The sequence below is a fragment of the Diabrotica virgifera genome, chromosome 9, assembly GCF_917563875.1.
Source record: "Diabrotica virgifera virgifera chromosome 9, PGI_DIABVI_V3a".
Lineage (NCBI taxonomy): Eukaryota > Metazoa > Arthropoda > Insecta > Coleoptera > Chrysomelidae > Diabrotica > Diabrotica virgifera.
Genome location: NC_065451.1, coordinates 1771350 through 1798314, shown reverse-complemented (window position 1 = coordinate 1798314; position 26965 = coordinate 1771350). Strand labels below are relative to the sequence as shown.

Genomic DNA, 26965 nt, shown 5'->3' with positions numbered 1-26965 from the left:
TCCTATTTAAGATTTTAAAGTTAACTCTCACCCCACCTCCAGAGTGTGGAATGAAAAATCCTGTTTGGTGTCATTCTATAGATTTTTGAAAAATATTAAACACGTGTTTTTTAGTTTTATCTGGAAGTACATATATTTCTCGAGATATTAGACCGTTTCTATAATTTTGCTGTGGTATCACGATATACCGTTTTTTCCGATTATAGCGCTATCTACCTATCCACAATTCGCAAAATGGCTCGAATAAAATTTGCTTATTTTTACATGGAAAATCCAAATCTGCAACAAAAATTAGGGGTTCCATTTAAGATTTTAAAGTTACCCCCGCTCCACACCCAGGGGTTGAAGTGGTGGACTTGTTTAGTGTCATCGCATAGATTTTTGAAAATTATTGAACACGTATTTTTCAGTTTTTCGATCCGATGTTCATTTCGCGAATTATTCGGCCTTTCCGCTACTTTTGGGACACCCTGTATATAACACTCATTCATTATGAAAAATCACCTGTTTTTCATTTAAATAAAATTGTTCTGTTCATCATAATGCACACTTTAAAAATAATCTACTTACTAAAAAATACTTTTGCTAACTAAAATTTGACTATGTTCAATAAATTTTAAAAAGTATTTTTCAGTATGAATTTTTTCAAAATATAAAATATAATTACTTTATACCAGTTGTTAAAGACAAATGGCTCAATAGTGATTATCGATCAGAGATCGGAATTCTTGCTGATATGGTTTTTTTGCAGTATAAATGATTCATTTAATTTGTAATTTTGGGTGTCGATTACAGTGTATATGTTTCCCACGCCTCTAATCTCTGTCAATGTTTTCGTTAGTAGCATACCCTGATTGTGGGAAATGTGTATTATGCACATTCCATACAGACCACTGTCGCAGACACTGTTTTTTATTAATAAATATGTTGTTTCCAATTTATCTCTCAAAATTATCCAATAATGTTTTGACAAAAATGCGTTTATGTAATATAAATTTAATTTTTTTCTTTCCCGAAAAGCTAGGGGGGGCCACGGCCCCCCCTGCCCGTGTGTATGGGCGCCTATGCACCAAGCTAATAGAAGAAAACAAAGTCTTTTATGAAGGAGCAGTGGATGCATATAACAGGATAATTTTGAAGACAATTTGTTCGGAGTGAAAATAATACTTATGTAGTAAAAATTATCCAAATACATAAAATAATGTAAATATTTTGTAAAACGATAAATTTAATATTGATAATGAATATTTTTGTTTTTGTTTCACTACAAATACAGCATCTTTCGTATTAATACAGAGCGTTAATTGGTTCTTAGATTCAACTTCTGTTTAATCTACAGAAAAATGTGGTACAAAGCCAAACATAATAGTTACATTTTCCAAAGGTTATCCAAGAATAGATTATTCACCAAAATATTTATTTTATTTTATTCACTTAATATTATTCTCGATGCAACCAACAGTTCAAGGTTTGGGTTTCGCTATAAAACCATATCTTCCCTAGCCTTACATAATATTTACCCATTCAGATAAACAAGTAGTAAAATCGAAGAAGAAAAATGAAAACTACTGTCCTATTTTTCTGTTTTTGCGTCATCGCAAGCAGCCAAGTGTTTGGTGAAGAAGATCTTCCAGAAATTAAAATAACTTATGAAGATCCAGCAGCTCTAGCAGCAAGACCTTTCAGGAAAGAAGGTATTGGTTCTTTATAACTTTATCATCCTTTTATCATTCGAACCAGACTTTGGACTTTGAAAATTTTGTACAACTTTTCAAAGCAGTTTTTTGCACATAATATACTTTCTCATCATCATTCATTATCATGGTCTTCATCATCATCATTAACCCGTACGCGTCCTTTGCTGAACATACGTCTCCCTCAGCTCTGTTATCTGTCTAGGCATCACACTATCTAGCTACGGAAGGCTAGAAACATAAGTAGAAGATCAGAAGATCAAGTGAATAGAGCATACAGAGCCACAGGTTGCCTGTATCACACAATATGGAGAAATAAAAATATCGGAAATGAAATGAAAGGCAGAATTTACAAAATAGTGATCAGACCAATAATGACATACGCGGCTGAAACACAACCTGGCACAGAGAGGACAAAAATATTGCTCGAAACAGCGGAGATGAAAACCCTTCGAAAAATCGACGGTAAGACACTATAGGACAGAGCTAGAAGTACAGATATACGACAGAGATGCAAGGTGGAGAACATTTTAATACATGAGTAAGAAACAGAAGGGTAGAATGGAATGACCACATCAGCCCAATGACAACAAATAGAGTAGTAAGGACGGCGAGAGACGGTTAGGAAGACAATCAGTGGGAAAACGATGAAACGACAACTACTTACTGGAGGCAGATTGAAAAAACAGACAGAATCATGTCTATACAAAAAGAGAAAGAAGAAGAAGACAAATAGTTTTCAGAATCTTTGGCGACGAAATGTTTTTTCAGGCTGCACCTCCTGTTCAGAGAAAAAATCTCATGAATGATTGTATGGATGAATGTTACGTCGTCATCATCAATGGTGTTACAGCCCTATAAAAGAGACTCGACTTTTTCATAAGTCTATTAACTACACCAGTCAGTTCTATCCATTGCCAACTGTTGCCAGTTTGTTGCCCCTATTTTGCTACCATCCTAATTTACACCATCCTTCCATCTGAGTTTTGGCCTACCCCTATTTCTACTTCCCACAAGCTGTGACATAAGGATTCTTCTAGGAGGGTTGTTCTGCTGTGATCTTGCTAGATGTCCTGCCCACCTTAGTCTTCCTATTTTTGTATGGATGTTGCGTAGTCTAGGAAAAACCTCGACAGCTCTTTCCAAATTCCTTATTTTGAGTTTTTATGTCTTTTAATCAAATACAGGGTGAGTCATGAGGAACTGTACATACTTCTACCTCGTATAGGGGCACTATGAGGAATAACAAATGACCATTAAAAAGTGTCTGCTCCACTTGTTTAATAATATACAGGGCAAGTTTCGCATTTTGACAAAATTTATATTCGTCATAATTTTTGAACGGTCAGATCGATATGTCTCTTAGTTTGGTCAATCGTTACACTATTACCACCTAATCAACTGATTTATTCAAACTAGAAAAAAATCAGGTCCGGCTTTAAAAAATTAGTTCGTTTGGGTCTTACAAAAAAATACACCCTGTATAAGCTTTTTGAAAAGTCTAATATGAATTTTACAAATTAGACAAATAGGCAATTAAAATGGCATATTTATTTTTTTGCCCACATGATTACTTAATTTTTTATAAAAAAATCAAATTTGACTATGAATAATAATTAAAAGTTTGGTAAAGTGAACCATAAGTTTAAAAAAATTTACTTTTATTACAAAAATAAATTTTTTTTTGAACACATATTTAATTTATGTTACCACCCAATCAACTGATTTATTCAAACTAGAAAAAAATCAGGCCCGGATTTAAAAAACTATTTCGTTTTGGTATTAGAAAAAATTTCACCCTGTATAGGCTTTTTGAAAACTCTAATATAAATTTTACAAATTAGACAAATAGGCAATTAAAATGGCGTATTTATTTTTTTCCCACACGATTACTTAATTTTTATTAAAAAATTAAAATTTGTCAAAATCGCAATTTTAACCTAAAAATTAAAAAAAAAAGATGAAATCACGGTTGAACTCTCTACAACGTTCCATTTAAAAATTTTTTTTCTGAAATTTTTACAGCACATAATCTCTTACCATTTTGAAGACTATGACAATTGTTGTAGACTTTCAGTCTTCTTCTCGTAAAAGTTATGAATTTTTAAAAATAAAAGGTGCAGCTTCGTGAATTGCAAAGTTAGATCGCAAAAATTAAGTGAAAAAATTTAAAATTTATATATTTGATCACGTCTATGTTAAACTATAGAGTTCAAAGAGAAGGGTTATGGGGAGTTTTAGATCTAGACGTGTTATAGAAAAAAAAAGGTGAAACTTTTAATTTTAAGAAAAACGCTGTTTAATTTTTTTTATTTTTATGGTAAAGCGATTTTGACAAATTTTATTTTTTAATAAAAAATTAAGTAATCGTGTGGGGAAAAATAAATATGCCATTTTAATTGCCTATTTGTCTAATTTGTAAAATTCATATTAGAGTTTTCAAAAAGCGTATACAGAGTGAAATTTTTTTTTGACCCAAAACAAATTTTTTTTTGGTGAAAGACCCAAAACAAACTAATTTTTTAAAGCCGGACCTGATTTTTTTCAAATCAGTTGATTGGGTGGTAATATAAATCAAATATTAACTATTTAGAATGGGAAATAAGCCACAATATTATTAAACAAGCTGAAAATGCGAGCATTATCATAACGAAAACTTTCTTTATATACCTATTTAAATTCATAATATAGAAAATTGCTATTACGAAAAACTGTTTAGAATTAAAAATTATGTTTTGATGTGCAAGTACATCATTCTAATTTAAATGTTGTGAACTATCAAGATACTTTACTCGAAATTCATATTTTTTACATACCTCGTATAAAATGAATAAAATTTGATTCATGATGGTTGCATCATAATTCTTAGACCAAGAAGAGATTTTTATGAAGAATAACTTTTCTTCGTCAAATCAAAAATACAAGAGTTATAAATGAAAATGATGTTGGTATCCATAATTTGAGAAAATTCGTCAAATATTTTTTTCCATTAGATAGAAGGATGTAATTTCATATATCAGAACATACTTTTTTATTCCAAACCACATTTTAAATAACAATTTTCCAATATTGTAAAATAAATAATACATACATGATAAAGATACTTTTACTGATGAACTTTACTTGGATCTACAGACCTAGCGAGTCTCGTAAATTCCACGGCTTTGCGCCACGCTTCACGCAACCGTATTTGCGTACTTGTGTTTTGAGTTGTGTGCGCTGGTCACTGGTCGAGTGGAGTTATAGATAATTTACCAAATTTAAAAATATAATCGTTTCTACTGATTCATTATTAATATTGTATAATATGTATTATTGCTTTCAAAATATACTCAAATTGTATTTTTATACATTTATTACACATATTATTTTATATAATAATTAAATTCACTATAAAATGTCATTTATATTTTATTACTAGCTAAATAATTTAAAATTTAGTTTGACATTCACGAAGTGTCAAACTCAAATGTAAATAATAACATTTGCTTTGCTTAACAAATTCAGGTTAAAAAAGTAGCCTACTTCCTAATCAAAGATTTCAGCTGACGTTTAGTGCCTGGTAGGAGATAACCGGATTGTGACGTCACATTTTCGATTTTGAGGTCGATTATCTCGAAGACGGTTAGAGATATCAAAATGCCGTTTTCAGATTTGGATTCAGAAGACAAAACTACATAAGAATCCATCGATACATCTGCTCTAAGTATTGCAGGAGCGGCGACGCAATAACACACAGACTTTTGCAAATTTATAAACGAAAAGTTTTCGTTGAAAATGATTTTTATTAACGTTTCGACGCCCAAATCGGGTGCCGTTGTCAAAATACAAAATACTATTAATATAAACAAAAATGTTGTTGCTTAGTAAAAAAATTCTTCTAATAATTTATTTAATTTGACTCATTTATATCGGCAATTCAGATACATATGATACATTTTAAAGTAGAAGACTTTAAAATGATATTGTCAGAATAGTTATTAATTATAATATTAATTATTGATAATAATTAATAATTAAAATAGCTTCAGAACAACATAAATCAAATATTTGTTTAAGAAATTAATTTTTGTAATTAAAGTTAATTTTTTTTTAATCTGTGGTTCACTTTACCAAATTTTTAATTCATAGTCAAATTTGATTTTTTTATAAAAAATTAAGTAATCGTGTGGGGAAAAAATAAATATGTCATTTTAATTGCCTATTTGTCTAATTTGTAAAATTAATATTAGAGTGTTCAAAAAGCGTATACAGGGTGAAATTTTTTCTAAGACCCAAACGAACTAATTTTTTAAAGCCGGACCTGATTTTTCTAGTTTGAGTAAATCAGTTGATTAGGTGGTAATAGTGTAACGATTGACCAAAATAAGAGACACATCGATCTGACCGTTCAAAAATTATGACGAGTATAAATTTCTGTCAAAATGCGAAACTCGCCCTGTATATTATTAAACAATGGGAGCAGACACTTTTTAATGGTCATTTGTTATTCCCCATAGGAGCCTCTAGACGTGGTAGGAGTATGTACAGTTCCTCATGAGTCACCCTGTATAATACAGTTTATTAATTAATCCATTGCAGATTGTGGTCTCGGAGTACAACAACAAAATGATCGTCAAGGTGTCTGTCGTGCTGAGATCCCAGTATATAGATGGAGCAACGAAGACAATAAATGTGTCAGAGACTTCTACGGGGGCTGCCATGCGACCAAAAACAACTTCAGAAAGGAGGAAGACTGTGTAAAGATAGCAACACCAGTTTGTTCCAATTAATTGCGATATCAATAAAACTGTGTTAATGCAATAACTTTTGTTATCTTACAGTTTTTAAATAAAATGAAATATTTGTTTTATTTGATTCACTTTACATTTATTAACCTCTATGCAACCGGTTCAAGGTTTGCCTTTTGGTATAAAGCTAATCTCTTCTAATTTTACATTATATTTAAATCGAAGAAGAAAAATGAAAACTGCTGTCCTGTTTTTCTGTTTTTGCCTCATCGCAAGCAGCCAAGTGTTTGGTGAAGATCTTCCAGAAATTAAAATAACTTATGAAGATCCAGTGGCTCTAGCAGCAAGACCTTTTAGGAAAGAAGGTAATGGTTTATTATTTATATGAACTTCACGTATCATTCAAACCAGACTTTGTACTTTAAAAATTTCCTTTTCAAAGCAGATTTCTTTGAATATACCTTTTTTTCCTGCTCTTATTTTTGGATAGACATGACCCTCTATTTTTTCAATGTGCCCCCAGTCGTTCCATCGTTTTCGTGGTCTTCCCACTGATCGTCTTTCTACTAGGGAACCGTCTCTCTCCGTCCTCACTGTTGCATTTGTTGTCATTCGATTTATGAAGTCATTCCATTCTACTCTTCTGTTCTTACTCGGTTATCCATGTTCTCCACCTTCCATCTCCGTCGTAAATCTGTATTTCTAGCTCTGTTTTCGGAGGGTTGTCATCTCCGCTGTTTCGAGAAATCTTTTTGTTCTCTCTGTGACAGGTCGTGTTTCTGCGGCGTATGCCATTATTGGTCTGATGACTGTTTTGTAAATTCTGCCTTTCATTTTTTTTCTCATATTTTAATTTCTCCATATTGTGTCATTAAGGCCACCTTGGTTTCCTTTATTGCTTTCTTTAATTTATAATTTGTATAAGAACCTGACCGTTAACCATTTATGATTTTTTTTAATCTTAATCAAATTTTCTTTGTTTTTTTATCAACTGAGCAACTGTAGTAGTTTGGGTAGAATTTTTTTGGATCCTTTGGATCATTCACAGAACTTCACTCAAGTTGGTAAAAGCTACACAACACAATAGTGAAGATACACATCATCATTCATCATCATGGTCTTCCTTTTCTTGTAGTTCCATCTCCTATCGGAGGTTGGCTATCATTACAGCTATCGGTACCTTATTGGCAGCTGCTCTCAAAAGATCTACTGAGCTGCAAATATACCACTATCTTAGGTTTCTCAGCCAGGAAATTATTCGTCTTCCTATGGATCTTTTACCCTTAATTTTACCTTGGTCATCATGGTCCATCATGGTCTGATGTGTGGATAATTCCAGTATTCTGGGAGTTGTTTCTGTCGTTTTGTGTTGGGGTATCTTCTGTCTTTGTATTGGGTTACCTACCACTGAAGCTTGGATGGTCTGATCCATGGTGGAGGTAAAAAGAGCACAGACGACAGGGTATACTGGTGGTAAACGGCTGTATTCAGATTTTGTTGAAGTTATACTTCTTTAGGCGCGATTGAGAGTAAAATTTCATAATTCTGCGCGCATGCGCACACAGAAAGTATGGCGTTTAGTTGCTAAATCTTTCTAGTTATGTATAAATATATCAGTGCAAGAACAGGTGTGGAAAGAATATATTAGTGTTTTTAGTAAATATATTTATTATAATTTTTGTATCTTTGGATTTGTCTTCCTCAGGAGTAAGATGAGTATTATTAAAACATTTTATTGTATATTTATTATAATCTTATCCGTGTTATCCAGTAAGAAATTCGATTACATTCAGAAATACACAAGCTAGAACTAACCTTATGTTAAATTCTCCTCTATTCGTCATGTGCAGCTATTATAATGCCTTAATTATTTACTGCGATATATTTAACTGCAGTTTAAAGCAACTTATTTCTATGGCCAAGATCTACCTAGGTGATTAATAATTTATTTCTTTACGTTCAATAGTATGTTGTTCTTTGCTAATCTTTCAAATTATGTATCAGCGCAAATAAGCCATTCAAATAATATATTAGTGTTTTTTAGTAAATGTATTATTTATTATAATTTTTGTGTCTTTGAATTTGTCTTCCTTGGGCGTAAGATTGACGTTTCGCACATACATAATTACACATCACGGTAACAAGTGAAATATAAAAATAGATATTTTATTATTTAATAATAAAATATCTATTTTTATATTTCACTTGTTACCATGATGTGTAATAATTATGTATATGCGAAACGTCAATAACATGCGCCTTGATAGCCTGGTTGGTAGGGCATTGGACCAGAGATCCAGAGATCGCGGGTTCAAATCCCGGACGATTCATATTCATTTTTATTTTTGGCATTGTTAAGTTTTGGTTATTTTTTGGTAATTATTGTTAATTTTTTGTATTGTAACTGTTAAGTATATTCATTTCGTTGAAATTATATAATAGAAGTATAACTTCTTACGTGCGTACAAAGTACACACGCATTCATTTTTTTTACTTTATGAATTTTTTTAAAAGCTGAAACTCGTTGAGGCAACAAAGAGAGCTATTTATATAAAATTAACATGAAGTAAAACTCCCTAGTGTAGTTGGTATATTTAATAAAAATTCTAAAAAAATTTTAAAAATCCAAACGGATTACGTTCAAAACGTTTTCGGACTTATCAGTCCATCATCAGTGAACCTAAAAGTAAGTAATCTCACTTAGTAAAATTGAAAAGGGTGAAATTTTGAATGTTAAAAATTGAAAAGTGTGGTTACGATTACTTACTCTCTGTCCTTGCTAAATAGCCACAATGCCAAACACTGGTCAAGATGAATGTTCTAACTACATGGTGAAATCTGATCTACAATTTGGCTTACATTGGATGCCAACGGATTAGTACTAGGTACATGATGCTCTACTCCATTAATTAAGAGATTTTTTTATTATTAGGTCTACATTGAACTACGTTTAGTCTGTCAATGATTTAGAAGGAAGTTGAAATACTTCAAATGTCAGTAACATTGACATCCAGGAAAGGGAATTTTTAAGGTATTAACCAAGGTCAAGATCCAATGTGGTTACGGAAATTTAAGTTTAAGACTGTGTTGGAATTTTAATTTTTAATATTAGAATTTAAATTTACTATTTTTATAAAAATATTACAACCATTACAACCATTAAATATTACAACCAGAGCTATTTATGTTGACAGTATAAAAATGAAGTATTTTTCGGAATATCGTTGTATTCGTCAGAGAGTACCTTTTTGACAGAGATCAGAAATATAGTAGACTTGTCTGGAAGTGTGTTTTTCTTGGACTATTCATAGTATGAATGGATGCTACGTAGACTAGGATAAACCTTAAAATTTCTTTCCAAATCCATCATTTTGTCAATAGGTGAAATCAATTTTGCATTTAAAAATGTATCACAGCATGAATTTTACATTGACGGTAACAGCTACCGGGATCTTCATCTTCGAAGGTTGCTAGGCCGACACTGAGCAATGCAGCGAGGCGAAACTGGTGCGGTGAGAGAAAGGAAGAGTTGATGTGTAAAGCAGTGTTGCCAGATTTCTTCCAGAACGTCGCACTCTTAGCATTTTATTGAACGACACTTGTGTTTTATTTTGCAGATTGTGGTCTTGGTGTTCAACAACAAAATGGTCTAGGCGTCTGCCGTGCTAGAATCCCAGTATATAAATGGAGCAACGAAGACAAAAAATGCGTCCAGGTCTTCTACGGAGGCTGCCACGCTACTAAAAACAACTTCAGAGAGGAGGAAGAATGTGTAAAGATAGCAAAACCAGTTTGTTCCAATTAATTGTGACATCAATAACACTGTGTTAATTGTGTTTGTATACAAATGATGAATAAAATATGTTATTTTTAATTATGCGATGTTAAATAGTTAACAAATATAATTTTTTAAACTATTTTGGTGTTTTTTTTTGTGATATGATTCAGAAAGTCATCTTGATACTTTTTGCCCTTTTTCTATATATTTCGATCTTAGGACATATCAGTATTAATATCCAATACATATGTCTTGTTAAGGCTAAGGCCAGACAGGCGATAATTTACGGCACCGTAAGAGCAGTAAAATGAAGCGCGAAAATGGGTCCCACGGTGAGTGTAGTGGATGGCCAGACTGAGCTGTAAAATATCGCGTAGAAACATCGAACGGGCCCACCTTCGGCTCGTGTCACAAACGAATAGACCTGGCCCAAATGTGTAGCTCATCTAGCCACAACAACAACCAAAACACTGTCTGGCCATGCTTTATACTGCCGCTTCATTTTACAGCGCTTACTGCTCTTTCGGAGCCGTAAAAGACCGTTTTATTAGGTTGCAGGCTTTGTGAGATCGCACTGTAACTGTATCACAATTACAAATCAGGCTGCAAGAGACCCATCAGGTGTTTGTAAGTGGATAAACCATGAGAAATAGACTGAATGAGGTAGGGTTAATTGCTCGAAGACCTGTGAGAGTGTCTGTGTTATATAGAGGAAATCGCGCTCACTGACTTCAGTGGGCCAAGAACACGCAAATTGGATTAGATGTGAATGGGTCTCTACTTTATTCTTAGATGAGTCCCGATTTGAATTTGCACCAGATACAAGACGGATAAGAATTAGGAGACGATCTGGCAATGCTGAACGATTAGTCACCGTGCAGGAGGTTCATAGCATAGATATAATAAAGGGTAGACAAGACAAGGTATGGGCCGCTCTGTGCATCGAGGTGTTACGCCAATATCAATGGACAATATTCACTTTGAGCGGTTTAGCCATCTTTGTCTGTCACATAGCGGGATCGCTTTTTAAAATGAGATAGACAGACCACCTATCGACTGCCCGCTCGTTACGCTTTTTTGCTCAGTATGCCTTGTCTATCCTTATTATGTCTATCGTTCATAGACAGCAAGGCGGCAGTATACTTGTATGAGATGGCATCACTGTTGGTGGAACAACCAATTTCGTTTGTCTGGAACTATTTCTGAATGAAACAAACTACCGAGATATTATCCTCGAACCTTGTTGTATCCTTTGCACAACAAGCTGGTCCCTAATTTCAATTAATGCACGACAATGCTCGTCCACATGCTGCCAGGATCGTGCGAACATTTCTCGAAGATAATGAAGTTGAGGTTTTACCATGGCCTGCACAATCGCCAGATTTAAACCCAATTGAGCATGTATGGGACATATTGGGAAGATGCATATTACAACAAAATATTGCGATCAATACAAGACCGCAACTCTTTGAGGGCCTTTAAATGAAGTGAAACATAATACCACATTGACCATCTGACCATGAGTTTGCCTAACAGATATAGGACAGTAATCAATAACCGTGGAGGTCATACACTATCACTATATTAACTTAACCTAAATACTACTTTGTTGGGAGTTGACGGGCAATAAATTAGTTTTTTTTTTGTTAGCATTTTTTGACACTTGGTTATAACTTTTTTTTTAATATTTCAAATAAGTTATTTGAAATCCTTCTGTAATCTCGCATTTTGTTTTTGTTACCTAAATTGTTTTGATGTGTGTATTATATAAGTAGTTACATTTTCATCATATTTGTAAATATCTAAATTCTTTCTGCACTTTACTTTATCATCGACGAAACAGGTCAAGGTTTGGTTTAGCTATAAAACTGCATCTTCTACTCGTATGATCTTATAATAATAGTTAATATCATTTCAAACAAACAACCAGTTACGAACAAAGAAGAAAAATGAAAGCTTTTGCCCTATTTCTCTGCTTCTGCATTATCGCAAGCAGCCAAGTATTTGCAGAAGACGATAGCAGTCCAGAAGATAGTCCAGAAAACAAAGTACCTTTGGAAGATGAAGCGGCTTTAGCAGCAAGGCCCTTTAGAAAATCTGGTAAGCGTTGCAATTTTTGACTTCAACTTCATTTTTATCATTGACAATACATACGTGAGACTTTGGAATTTGAATTTTCGTAAAATTTTCAAATCAGGTTCTACTGTAATTATCATTTTTGAGGCAATTAATTATATGAGGCAATTCTTTAATTTATTCTGATTTTTGTTTCTTATAACTTTTGAATTACAAGACTTTTAATTTATGTTTAATATTTCGAAGATGTTAGTCCAATTACTTCTTCTTGTTAGGAGAAGCAGCTTTTCTAACAATGGGTGAACTTGTGGCAGCTTTGGCTATCTTTGGCTTTTTCGCAGGACCGCCTTTATTTGATTTCTTCGTTTTGGTTGGTATTTTTCCTTTGTCCTTTACCGCTAATGATGACATTGATGAAACAGTTTTAGGTGCTGATTATTTTCAACTTTCCCCACCTTGAGTTTTGAAAATTTCTGATTTTTTTATATCCTTAATCAATTTTTTCTTTTTATGGTATGGTAGCTGTAGTACTTTAGTTTGGTCTTTTTGTATCCTTTTATGCAGTTTATCGCTCGCACAAATGTCAAAATATTGTCGATAAAACACCCAATATGATCGAACATGATCGACTGTTAAAATTGATTGATACGGGTAATAGAAGCTAGAAGAATTTAAGTATTTCAGAAGAAACATTTTACAAAATGGAGTCTGTACACGACATCTTTGTATTTACGAGACGTCTTACAAGATAGGTAGCGCATTTATAGGATAATGATAAAAAAATAAGATATCACCATTTTAAGGAAGACTCTCTTCTCTTATTCTTCTTTTTGTATAGACATGACTGTCTGTTTTTTCAATGTGCCTTCCAGTAAGTTGTCGTTCCATCGTTTTCGTGGTCTTCCCACTGATCGTCTTCCTATTGGGGAACCCTCTCTCGCCGTCCTTACTACTCTATTTGTTGTCATTCGGCTTATATGGTCGTTCCATTCTACTCTTCTGTTTCTTACTCAGTGAATAAAATTCTAATGTTCTCCACCTTGCATATCCGTCGTATATCTGTACATATTTCTAGCTCTGTCCCATAGTGCCTTACCATCGATTTTTCGAAGGGTTTTCATCTCCGCTGTTTCAAGCAATAATTTTGTCCTCGCTCTGCCAGGTCGTGTTTCTGCCGCGTATGTCATTATTGGTCTGATGACTGTTTTGTAAATTCTACCTTTCATTTCTTTTCCGATATTTTTATTTCTTCATATGGTGTCATTGAGGCAACCTGCGGCTCTGTTTGCTCTATTCATTTGATCTTCCACTTCTGTTTCGAGCCTTCCGAAGCTAGATAGTGTGATGCCTAGATATTTAAACTCCATGACTTGTTCTACTATCTGAACCTCCAGCTCCAATTTACATTTTATTAGATTTGCTAATATTAACATGTCCAACTTTCTGACGGTTATATTAAATTGGTGAGGAATACGTTGTAAATCATCTTCACTTTGAGAGATTAGTAATGCATCATCTGCGTGACAGACGTTTTTGTAAGTTGTTTTTCTCCCATTTGGTATCCTCTTTTAGTTCTCACTTTTTTATTATTTCATCCATGATCATGTTGAATAATAAAGGACTCTGGGAATCTCCTGTCTTATCCCATTGCTAACTTCAATTATTGGGTCAGTTGGTTAATCTTCTACTTTTCCTTTTATTGTGTTGTTCTGGTAGATGTTTTAGATGGCTTAAATTATTCCTAGAGGTACCTCTCTTGAGTATACCGAATGCCTATTTAGTCCAGGGTAATAAGGTTTTTTTCCATGACACTTGAACAGCCAGGGTACTGAAGCGTTTTTTCGACAGGTAATACCTATAAGAGCAAATTGTAACTATTTCCTGCGTAGAATTTGGCGGCCATTTTTATTTATAAACAATTAAGTGTCAAAAAATGACATTTTTAATTTTTTTTTTAAATCAATGGAAAACAGAGAAACTTATGGTTTTTTTAGTACAAATATCTTCCGAGGTTATGGAAAAAGCTTTAAAATGACGTATTACAAAGTTTGATATACTCATTTATGTATTGTTAATATAATAATATTGTTAATATTTGCGAAAAAAGGTCGGAATTGCAAAAAAAATATTTTCGCAATGACTGTTGTAAAAATTAGTCTACAGCTTTGAAATTTTTGTCAAATAAGGGTTCTTTGGTGCTTAATATGTGATAAAAATTTCAAAGCGATTCATTCAATTGTTTAAATTTTATTCAAATTGTTTATCCCAGAGAGCATTTTTTTTGCAATAACATAAGTCAGAAGAAAATGACGTTAGAATCATTCCACAGGTGTCAAATGAAAGAGCATGAGCTATATTTTCAACTTGTTTTAAAAAAGGTGAATAAAAAATGCATTTATTAGTAATAAATAATTACGCAAAAGTATCGTAAATCTTTCCTTATAAACTTTTTATTTTGTAATATAAGAAATTATACATATTTATTACAATTTTTTATCAATTATGATATAGATAATATTACTTGGTAGTTGTGCACTTAAAACAGAGTAAAAAAGTTAATTTTTTTGAAAAAAGTTATTCAAAAAGTTTATAAAGAAAAATTGACGATACTTTTGCATAATTATTTATTGCTAATAAATGCCTTTTTTATTCACTATTTTAAACCATGTTGAAAATGTAGCTCATGCTCTTTCATTTGACACCTGTGAAATGGTTCGAACATCATTTTTTTCTGACTTACGTTATTGCAAAAAAAAAGCTCACTGGGATAAACAATTTGAATAAAATTTAAACAATTGAATGAATCGCTTTGAAATTTTTATCACATATTAAGCACCAAAGAAATCTCATTTGACAAAAATTTCAAAGCTGTACACTAATTTTTGCAACAGTTATTGAGAAAATATTTTTTTTTGCAATTCCGAACTTTTTTAGCAATTATATTAACAATAAATGAGTATATCAAACTTTGTAATACGTCATTTTAAAGCTTTTTCCATAATCTCGAAGATATTTGTACTAAAAAAATCATAAGTTTCACTGTTTTCCGTTGATTTGAAAAAAAAAGGGGAAAATGCCATTTTTGACAGTTAATTGTTTATAAATAAAAATGGCCGTTAGATCCTACGCAGGAAATAGTTATAATTTGTTCCTATAGGTATTACCTGTCGAAAAAACGCTTCAGTACCCTGGCTGCTGAAGTGTTACGAACAGGGTATATTTTTGTCTTATTACCCTGGCCTAATTATATCTTAAGGCAGACCATATTGGCAAATCGGCCAGTTGTCAAATAAAATACTTGTTTTTAATTCCTTAACTGTCTAAAAGAACTTTGTCAAAGTTATAATATTGGTTTTCTTTATTAATTTTTATCAAAATTGCATTGTTAAAGATCTAACCATTTTTTTGCAGACTGTGCTCTTGATGTAGAACTAGGCGATGAAACTTGCCGTGCCTTGATACCAGTCTACAAATGGAGCATCGAAGCCAAGAAATGCGTAGATGAGTTCTACGGTGGATGCCATCCTTCCAAAAACAACTTCAAAACTAAAGCAGACTGTGAAAAGATAGCCACACCCATTTGTTCACAGTTAATTGTGATTAAAAAACTATTTCTACCTTACAGTTTATCGAAGGTTGGATATAAATCATCTTAAAATTTGTTAGTATGTTTAATTATTCGATTTTATATACTTAATAAATATGATTGACTGAATTGTTTCTGTTGTTTTTCTTCAAGAGATGATTCAAAAAGATCTTCATAATTCTCTTGACCTCTTTTCCATATATTTCGTTAGTATTCTTCAAGATTAAGACCCATTATTGCATTTATCTGCATTCAGATTCCACTCATTGAAAATGTCATCAATAATCTCTTTACCATTTAATCTCAATCCCAACCTCTTTTACCGACATGTCCTATCTAGGTGTCTCCCCCATGCTTATTCCATTTTGGTATCAATTGATGCCACACCTAGACTTCCCCTAATATACTCATTCTTAATTTCATCCATTTTTGTCACTCCACTAATCCATTTAAGCATTCTCATCTCTGCCACATTCATTCGCTGTTCATCTTTCTTTTTCACTGCCCAACATTTAGTTCCGTACATCATAGCCAGTCCTATGGCTGTTTTATAGAATTTTCACTTCAGCTTCATTGGAATTTTTCTGTCACACAACACACCACTCCCTTCTTTCCACTTCATCCACCCAGCCCTAATTCTACTACATGCATCTCAATATATTTCTCCATTACTCTGTAATACCGATCCTAGTTACTTAAAATATTATTTTACCATCCAAAGATATCATTTTATTTGTAGTTTGTAGTATTCCATCTTAAAATGAACATTCCTAATACTCTGTTTTTGTCCTAGTAAGTTTTAACCCTTTTTCCTCCTGAGCTTGCCTCCACTGTTCCAGTTTTTGTTCTACGTCTCTTTCACTATTTTCTACCAACACTACATCATCAGCATACATTAACCACCGTGGCATGTTACTCTGTAGTTTCGCTGTTATCTGGTCCAAAACTAATGATAATAAATAAGGACTAATCACTGAGCCTTGGTGCAATCCAACTTTCACATGAAATTTATGAGTCTCTCCCACACCTGTCCTTACCCTAGTTGTTACTCATACATATCTCTCACAATCTTTACATATTCACCAGGGACTCCTTTCTTATTGAGTGCCCACCACAGAATCTCTCGAGGAACTCTATTATACGCTTTCTCCAGATCAATGAATACCACATGAGTGTTTGTTTCTTTATTCCTGTATTTTTCCAGCTGCCTTATAATAAAAATTGCATCTGATGTTGATCTGCCTTACAAAAAGCCAAACTGTAATTCTTTACGTATCCGTCTATCAATAATTACTCCCTCCTATATTTTCATAGATGTGACTTATTAGTTTTATGGCCCATATCTCTCTTGTTTTTGTAAACAGGTACCAAAATATACTGCTTCCCCATTCGTCTGGCATTTGTCGCACTTCTTTAATTCTATTAAATATACCTGTTGGCCTACTTGTTCCTGCCTCTGTAAATGCTGCCCACAGTTCCCACACGAATATCATCTGGACCAACTGCTTTAACTTTCTTTATTTTTTGAAATGCTTCTACCACTTCTTCGTTTGTTATTTTGGTGACCATTGCTTTTACTGTCTCTGTTAACTCAACTGGTTTTCCGTAAAGTTAAATTGTTGAAGTCTAAACCAACCTTGCAAGTTCTTAAGCCAGGATGTTCTTTTCCCTTGACTCCCTGTTCCTTTGATTTTTCCCTGCATTATGTTTTGCAGTAGTACATATTTAGGTCTTCTAAAGGCGTATCCAAACTTTAACCCGCTTTAAAGACGTGTCCAAACCAGCCGCAAGTGTATCGATTTATAGTTTTTCTGAGTATCCTTGCCTCTGATCCAAAAAGGAGAGTTGAAAAAACCGAAGCATCTCAGCATTCTTATTCGAGGCCTCAGGTTGAGGATGCAAGAGCAAAGAAATGGTTTTTATTCTTCACCGAACATTTTCCATCCAATCCTGAATGTAGGTCTCTCACAATTGCTTTCATCTTTCTATATCTTGCGCCAATTTAAACCACTGTTTGCGTACCACTGCTCTTATGTCAGCGCGTACCTATCTCTTTTGAGACCTTCCCATGTTTCTTGCCGTCCTATCTGGTGTCCACTCTAGGATTCTTTGGTTCCACCTGTTATCAGTATATCTGGCTATGTGAGACATCGAGATTAACTCGATCTTTGTTCTACGTCTTATCTAGATGTTTCTTATCTTGTCTCTCAGTGATATTCCTAGAATGATTCGTTGTATTGCCCTAATGCTAAGGCTCTACGGGCGACAATATTACGCAAGCAGTAGCCGTAAAACGAACTTAAGGTTCCGCGGAACGGAATAGGAATAGACGAACTGAACCGACTACACTCAAAAAAAATTTAGTTTGTAATATTGATTAACCGTGATTATTGAATAGTACTTCGTTGTAACAACAATTTAATTTGTTGTTTCAACGAACTTTTAGACATTGACGAATGTATTTGAAAAATAACTAGAGTACATTAATCAATAACACTCAATTTATTCAGCCAATAACTTAGTTTCGTATATTTAATAAATAATGTTAATTGTGGCAGCAACTCACTTTCTTGATTTCGTACATGACAAGCAATTACCTTGGTTTATCGTGACAACGTACAGATTTCATTAAAACAATGTACAAATGTTGTTAATATAGAGTAATATATGATTATTGTATAGATGTAATCTGATTGTTGTGACAACAAATGCATTAATTAATCTACTACTGCGTTTTATACCCACAATCAATGCGTCATTGTGACAATAATCGTAGTTGTTGAGACAATAAATGTTTTGCTTGACCATTTGAAATGTAACGGTTTTTCCTTATCGTGATACTCCTAGCTTCTCTGTGTTTAAAAATGTTGTAAAAAAGAATTCTTTGTTAAACAATGCTGTTACCTCTACCGAAGTGCCGAATAATAATTTGATTTCGTTTCCAAGTGTAGTCCGTAGTAGAAGGAAGTTTTCGTGTGTCTCTTATCGTGAAATATTTTGAAAATTTAAACGCAGAATAAAATATTGCAGTATTATCGAGGATCTGAAGTCCCTGAGAACTTCTATAATGATTATTTTAATAAGTCACAGGGGCGAAAAAGAGAAAATTTAGTATGATTTTTAATTTAAAATATACCATTCAAAAGAAACTTTCTGCCCTCGGTAATAATGAATTCTTTTATTCTGCGTTTAAATTTTTCAAAAAAACTTATTAGTTTTCTCAGGATTCCAAAAAAAATGAATGCGTTTAAAAAGAATTCGATCGAAATTTTGCACCTGCGCTCTCAAAAAGGATTAAAGTTTTATACATTTTTGGAATCACTATTTCAAACGCTTTTAAATGAGCTGTCAGTTGACGTACTTTCCCATTTAAAAAAATTAAAGTTACGCCTGTCACCTGAAGAGGGATCGTGTAAAGTTCGAAACATTGATGTTATAATATACTTTGATTATTTTAAAAATCGACCTGTCCGAGCGTTTTGCTTATGTGCTAAAAATAAATAATTTAATAAGGGGGTGGGGGGAGTGTAACACTTATTTCAGTGCACTGTATAAGTTAAATCATATGAGAAATCACACAGTGTAAAGTCCATTAGGTTAAGGACAAAAAAGGGGGATTTAAAAAATTATTATTAATCAATTAATATCATACATTGGGCTAATGCATTCAGTAATTAGTAATATAAAATACGTTCATAGTAGGAATAAACGAAACTGATTGTAAGAATGAATAGAATTGCTTGTAAGAAAAACCGTATTTATTGTGAGAATGAACGGAATTAATTGTAACAATAAACGGAAATAATTGTAGAAATAAACGAAATACGTTAGGAGAAATAACACTGTTATTGACACAACGAATAGTCTTCGTCGGTCAATTAACGACGTTGTTGTTTCAATAAACATTCTTCGTTGACTCAGTGAACAGAGTTCGTAATACCAATAAAATGATATTATGGTATACATAATGAATGTTCATCCATTCAATAAACGTAATACATTGGCTCAACTAACGAAAATAATGAATTGATGAACATCGCTTTGTTGTTCCAATAAAACCAAGAATTGGACAAATTTTAAGTATTGCGTTTGTTGTCTGAATTAACAATTTTATTGATATTACGTACCTTTTTCGTTGAGTGGCGCACAAGTCTTGTAGTCGGTTCAGTTCGGCTATTCCTATTCCGTTCCGCGGAACCTTAAGTTCGTTTTACGGCTACTGCTGGCGTAAAATTGTCGCCCGTGGAGCCTCAGCCTTAGCGTTGTTTCTAGTTTTTAGCAGATTCTCTGGTAAGGGCTACGGTCTCCAAGACGTAGGTACAAACTGGTAGTATGCATGTGTTATACACCTTTTCCTTCAAGTTTACAGGAATGAAGGTATTTTTAATGATATATGCTGGTTTACCGAAAACTGCGTATGCCAGTAATGTTCTTTTAATTTCAGCATCTTGATTTTGTTTTACCATGGTCCAGATATACATATTGTTTAACATTGTTCATGGTATTGTTTGGTAATGTTATAGTAATGTTATAGTTGTCTGGTCTTGAAGAAATTGTTTGATTTTTATAAATACTGAATGCTCTTGTTATTGCTATTGCTATTTTTACATTTATCTCTAGGAAGATATATAGTTTCAGACTGACATATTAGTTACATTTTCAAAAAATTTGTAGATATCAAAATTCATACTGCGCTTTACTTTATCACCGACGAAACAGGTCAAGGTTTGAGTGTTGCTATAAAACTGCATCTCCTCTGATCTTATATAACAGTAAACATCATTTCAAACAAACAAGCAGTATTGAACGAAGAAGAAAAATGAAAACGACTGCCCTATTTCTCTGCTTCTGCATAATCGCAAGCAGCCAAGTGTTTGGTGAAGACGAAATCCCAAAAGCTCCCAAACTAAATTTGGAAGACAAAGCAAGTCTAGACGCAAGACCATTTAGAAAATCTGGTAAGCTTTGCTTTTTGTTCACATGAACTTCATTTATCATTGACATTGCACAAATGAGACTTTGGACTTAAAATTTACTTGCAACTTGGCTATTTGATATAATTCTTCTGCTGTGATTATATAATAAGTAAATCTTTGATTTATAAGAGTTGATTGTTAAATTTTTGACAATTTTTAGAATTTTGGTTTATTATTCTTATTTGTGTTTATTACTGTTAGCAGCTTTCGCTTGTAGTCCAGAAAGCCACTGCGCATCCGCTAGGGAAAATATTCTAATTCGGATTTTTTGCACAATCTTACTCAAAAAGGACCCCTTTTAACAAATTTGCATGTTGCCAGGACCAAAAGTTGGTTAAAAATTTTTTAAACGATTTTTTTTTTGTTTTTTTTTGTAAAATTATTTTTTTTGCATGGAACAACATTTTTTTAGGTTTTTTGGATCATTCCAAACAGAAAAGGTCTTTAGTGACTTTTCTCTAAAGTTGATAGTTTTTGACATATAAGCGATTAAAAATTGAAAAATTGCGAAATCGGCCATTTTTCACTCTCAGAAACTATGTGAAAAACTGAAAATTTAAATGTTGCCAAGGTAGGTAGATATTCTTTAAACATCGATTGATGAAACCCTGAAGAGTTTTTGCAATACAATATCAAAAACCCCTTTGTTTTTTAATTGCCAATCAAGCGTGCGCGACACTATTTCCCACCGTTGCATGTGTATACATTATGGTGCAAATGAAAGGAATAAATTCGTTATTTCGTAAACCGTTGACTTTAAGGAAAAATCCCAAAACAGGTCGGTTTTTATTTTTAAGTTATGATATTGTGGCATATATAGTATACTAGTGACGTCATCCATCTGGGCGTGCTGACGTAATAGATGATTTTTTTAAATGAGAATACGGGTCGTGTGCTGGCTCATTTGAAAGGTTCTTCAATTATCTATTCAGTAATATAAACATTTACATAATTATTTATACAGGGTGTCCAAAAAAATATGTTTGATTTTCTGACGTTCTAAACTGCACGAGACATTAGGGATATATGATGACATCTAAATCATTCTAGAGTTTGAGTACTCTTCTTCTCCTTCTTTGTCGTCGAGGAACATTTTTTATATCGAATAAATCTTACAAAACTGCCCTAACAATATTCTATAAAGCAAAGATATTAGACAGGACCGTATTTAAATAAAGGAAGATTCATTTTAGAAATAAAAAATCTTGTTTTTAGAAAAAAATCAAAGAATATTTGTCAAAGTCATCATTCTTGGTTTTTATAGGTTTTCGTCAGGTATATTGTCATCATCATTCTATCCATCTATATGACTCCACACAATTCTATCTTGTCATATCAATGTTAATCCCCTTTACCAACATGTCCTGCCTTATCGTCTCTCCCAGGTCTTCTTTGGTCTTCCTCTCCTACTCCTTCCAGGAATCTGCACTTCAGCTATTCTTCGTATTGGGTGATTAACGTCTCGACGTTGAACATGACCAAACCATCTTAACCTATGCTCTCTCATTTTGGCATCAATTGGTGCCACACCTAGACTTCCCCTAATTCATTTCTAATTTTATCCTTCTTTGTCACTCCACTCATCCATCTAAGCATTCTCATTTCCGCCACATGCATTTGTTGTTCCTCTTTCTTTTTCACTGCCCAACATTCAGTTCCGTACACCATAGCCGGTCTTATGGCTGTTTTATAGAATTTTCCCTTCAGCTTCATTGGATTTTTTCTGTCACACAACACACCACTCGCTTCTTTCCACTTCATCCATTCAGCCCTAATTCTACTGCATGCATCTCAATCTATTTCTCCATTACTCTGTAATACCGATCCTAGGTACTTAAAACTATTGCTTTTCACAATCATTTCACCATCCAAAGATACCATTTTATTTGTAGTAACTCCATCTTTAAATGAACATTCCAAATACTCTGTTTTTGTCCTACTAAGCTTTAAACCTTTTTCCTCCAGAGCTTGTCTCCACTGTTCCAGTTTTTGTTCTAAGTCTCTTTCACTATTTCCTATTAACACTACATTATCAGCATACATTAGGCACCATGGGATGCTACGCTGTAGTTTCGCTGTTATCTGGTCCAAAACTAATGAGAATAAATAAGGACTCAGCACCGAGCCTTGGTGCAATCCTACTTTCACCTGAAATTTATCAGTCTCTCCCACACCTGTTCTAACACTAGTCGTTACTCCCTTATACATATCTCTCACAATCTTTACATATTCGCCAGGGTCTCTTTATTCCTGTATTTTTCCATCAGTTGCCTTACCATGAAAATTGCATCTGTTGTTGATCTGCCCTGCATAAAGCCAAATTGATTATCGGATATTTCGGTTTCTTCACGTATCCGTCTATCAATAATTACTCTCTCCCATATTTTCATGGTGTGGCTAAGTAGTTTTATAGCCCTGTAGTTTGTACATTGTTGTATGTCTCCCTTGTTTTTATAGACAGGTACTAATATACTGCTTCTCCATTCGTCTGGCATTTGTCCAACTTCCATAATTCTATTAAATAGACCTGCTAGAAAATTTATTCCTGTCTCTCCCAATGCTCTCCATACTTCCCCAGGAATGTCATCTGGTCCAACTGCTTTTCCTTTCTTTATTTTGTGAAGCGTTTGAGCCACTTCCTCGTTTGTTATTCTGGTAACCATTGCTGTTACTGTCTCCGTAAACTCCACAGGCTGTCTTGTCAAATTCTTCATTTAATAAACTGTCAAAATACTTTCTCCATCTCTTTTTGGCATCCTTTTCGTGAATTAGTATTTTATTATTTTCATCTCGGATACATCTAATCTGATTAAAATCTCTTGCTCTCTTTGCTCTCTGTTTGGCTATTTTATATATCTTTGCTTCGCCTTCCCTGGTATCAAGTTGATCGAATAGGTTTGAATACGCTTCTGCTTTAGCTTTTGCTACTACTACTTTCGCTTCCTTTTTGGCGACCATATAGTTTTGAAGATCTATGTCCGATCTGGTTTCTTGCCACTTTTTATATAATTTTCACTTCTCTTTTATTTTTCCTTGTACTTCATTTGACCACCACCAAGTCTCTCAATCCTCAAACTTCTTTCCTGACGTTTTCCTAAGTACGCTCTGGGCCAAAATTAACGGGCCACCTTAAAAATGGGTCATATTTGATGTCTTATATCTCCTAAACCTGTTGTCCGATTTAAGTGATTTTTTTAATAAGTTATAGCCTTATTCCTTGACAATATCGTTATAATAATATTGTTGCTAAAGAGGTACATTTTCATTGTATACCGGGTGTACGAACCAAACTGTGTTTTTTTTTCTTAAAGTTTGCATCACCCTGTGGAATATTTTAGTATTTTTAGAACACTTAAACTAAAACCTAACTATAGCCTCATACTTTCTCAACATTTTGTTGTTTGATTGATTCTCTTATGTTGGATAATAAAAAAGTTAGGTGCTTTAACAATTAGACGTGTTTTTTATCAATACAGGGTGTTCTTAAAAAATTTTGGCAAAGTTTAAGGGGTAATTCTGTATGTAAAAATAATGACAGTTTGCTTTATAAACTTATGTCCGCAAATGCTTCGTTTCCGAGATGGGGGGTCTTGAAATTTTTCTGACAAACTGACCATTTATTTATTACTTTAAAACCAATTGAGACATGCACATGAAATTTGGTGGGTTTTAGTACTTAGTTATTGCACATTTTTTGGCATGCGATTAAGCATTTAATATTCACCATTGGCGCGCATAACGGTAATATGATGGCTCATATTACCCGTATGCGCGCCAATGGTGAATATTAAATTATTAATTGTATAATCAAGTATATTCAAATGGGAAATAAGCCACAATTTTACCTAAAAATGATTTTATTAACGTTTCGACGCCCAAGTCGGGTGTCGTTGCCAAAATACAAAATAATAATCATTATTTTGTATTTTGACAACGACACCCGACTTGGGCGTCGAAACGTTAATAAAATCATTTTTAGGTAAAATTGTGGCTTATTTCCCATTTGAATATACTTGATTATAAAAATGCCACAAGAAAATAGCTTCAGAACAACATTAATTGTATATAAAAAAATATGAAATAACTACGTCATAAAACCAACCAAATTTCATTTGCGTATCTCAACCGGTTTTAAAGCAATAAATAAATCATCAGTTTGTCAGAAACATTTCAACACCCCCTATCTCGGAAACGAAGCATTTGCGGACATAAGTTTATAAAGCAAACTGTCATTATTTTTTCAAATTGGAAAAGACTGATTATTTTTTCATGCAGAATTACCCCTTAAACTTTTCCAAAAATTTTTAAAAACACCCTGTATTGATAAAAAACATGTCTAGTTGTTAAAGCACCTAACTTTTTTATTATCCAACATAAGAGAATCAATCAAACAACAAAATGTTGAGAAAGTATGAGGCTATAGTTAGGTTTTAGTTTAAGTCTTCTAAAAATACTAAAATATTCTACAGGGTGATGCAAACTTTAAGAAAAAAAAACACAGTTTGGTTCGTACACCCGGTATACAATGAAAATGTACCTCTTTAGTAACAATATTATTATAACGATATTGTCAAGGAATAAGGCTATAACTTATTAAAAAAATCACTTAAATCGGACAACAGGTTTAGGAGATATAAGACATCAAAAATGACCCATTTTTAAGGTGGCCCGTTATAGTCCTGTCGCCAGGGGGGGTACAACGGCCTCGTTAATTCAGATGGACTTACCCAAGTTTTTTTTATGTATTTTGACCCGTAGAACACGAATTTTTTGGGTAACAGTTGATCCGGATGTCGATAAGATTGTTATAGACCAAGAACTTGAGGAATCAAATAACAGCGATTTTTGGCAAAACAAAACAATATTTTGTATTTTTTGGGTCATTTTAAGCAAAAAATATTTCTACAAGTTTTTTAGTAGGATGCACAGTTTTCGAGATAAACGCGGTTGAACTTTCAAAAAATCGAAAAACTGCAATTTTTAAACCCGAATAACTTTTGATTAAAAAATAAAATAGCAATTCTGCTTAGCGCCTTTGAAAGTTCAAGTCAAATTATGTCGGTTTTGATTATTTGCATTGCTAAAAATTTATTGTGTTATTGTTAAACAAAGCTACAAACAACTAGTGCGTGAGTGATGTTTCTATGATTTCTCATTTAAAATCGAACGAGTAGGTAGAATAGGTACTAGTGCAATCAAGACTATTTCTACGTTACATGCGTTAAAACACATGTAAAAGCACGGGAAACCCTACGTGTTTATAGCTTTGTTAAACAATAAAAAAATAAATTTTTACCAATGGAAATAATCAAAACCGATATAATTTGACTTAAACTTTTAAATGCGGTAAGCAGACTTGCTATTTTATTTTTTAATCAAAAGTTATTCGGGTTCAAAAATTGCAATTTTTCGATTTTTTTAAAGTTCAACCGCGTTTATCTCGAAAACTGTGCATCCTACGAAAAAACTTGTAGAAATATTTTTTACTTAAAATGGCCCAAAAAATACAAAATAGTGTTTTGTTTTGCCAAAAATCGCTGTTATTTGATTCCTCAAGTTCTTGGTCTATAACAATCTTATCGACATCCGGATCAACTGTTACCCAAAAAATTCGTGTTCTACGGGTCAAAATACATAAAAAAAACTTGAGTAAGTCCATCTGAATTAACGAGGCCGTTGTACCCCCCCTGGCGACAGGACTATTAATTTTGGCCCAGAGTGTATTTCAATAGCCGTCTCTCTAATAATATTTGCCATTTTTCTCCAAATTGTGTTAGTGCTTCCTTTCATGATCCAATACATTTTTTCTACTATTCTTGTACTATTCTTGTATATTGTACTATTAGAAATTAGAGATATAACTTTTTTTGCAGATTGTGACCTGGGTGTAGAACAAGAATCCATATGCCGCGCTTTGCACCCAGTATACAGATGGGACAACACACAAAAGAAATGCGTTGATGATTTCTATGGTGGCTGTTACGCTACTAAAAACAACTTTAGACATAAAGCAGACTGTGAGAAGATAGCAACACCAATTTGTTCCAGTTAAACGAGCATTGCATCGTCCATTACTATGTACTTGCAGATTTGATACATAATCATCACACAATGTGTTTTTTTTT

The 26965-nt window shown here is 33.2% G+C and overlaps 4 protein-coding genes across 5 annotated transcripts in view; 3 read left to right on the top strand and 1 right to left on the bottom strand.

Annotated features, from left to right (window-relative positions):
- LOC114324916 (tyrosine-protein kinase-like otk) overlaps positions 1–26965 on the bottom strand; it is a 463747-nt gene that overhangs the window by 178989 nt on the left and 257793 nt on the right. The gene's annotated exons all lie outside the window — the stretch shown is intronic.
- Positions 1422–10341, top strand: LOC114324917 (amyloid-beta precursor protein). Of its 2 annotated transcripts, XM_028272839.2 has the most exons (3): positions 1422–1694; positions 6276–6789; positions 10042–10341. In XM_028272839.2, the coding sequence occupies exons 2-3, from the start codon at positions 6576–6578 to the stop codon at positions 10227–10229; spliced, it is 402 nt and encodes a 133-aa protein (XP_028128640.1). In that variant the 5' UTR covers positions 1422–1694; positions 6276–6575; the 3' UTR covers positions 10230–10341. The 2 variants fall into 2 exon arrangements, with proteins under 2 accessions (XP_028128640.1, XP_028128641.1); XM_028272840.2 differs by lacking the exon at positions 6276–6789 and having other exon boundaries at positions 1438–1694.
- LOC114324922 (lachesin) overlaps positions 11999–26965 on the top strand; it is a 35166-nt gene continuing 20199 nt past the window's right edge. Inside the window, exons 1-2 of the mRNA XM_050662879.1 lie at positions 11999–12051; positions 20590–20822. The gene's annotated coding sequence lies outside the window, so the exon portion shown is untranslated. The remainder of the gene's footprint in view (positions 12052–20589; positions 20823–26965) is intronic.
- LOC114324918 (actinia tenebrosa protease inhibitors) lies at positions 12016–15998 on the top strand. Its single transcript, XM_028272841.2, has 2 exons — positions 12016–12302; positions 15690–15998. The coding sequence occupies exons 1-2, from the start codon at positions 12152–12154 to the stop codon at positions 15932–15934; spliced, it is 396 nt and encodes a 131-aa protein (XP_028128642.2). The 5' UTR covers positions 12016–12151; the 3' UTR covers positions 15935–15998.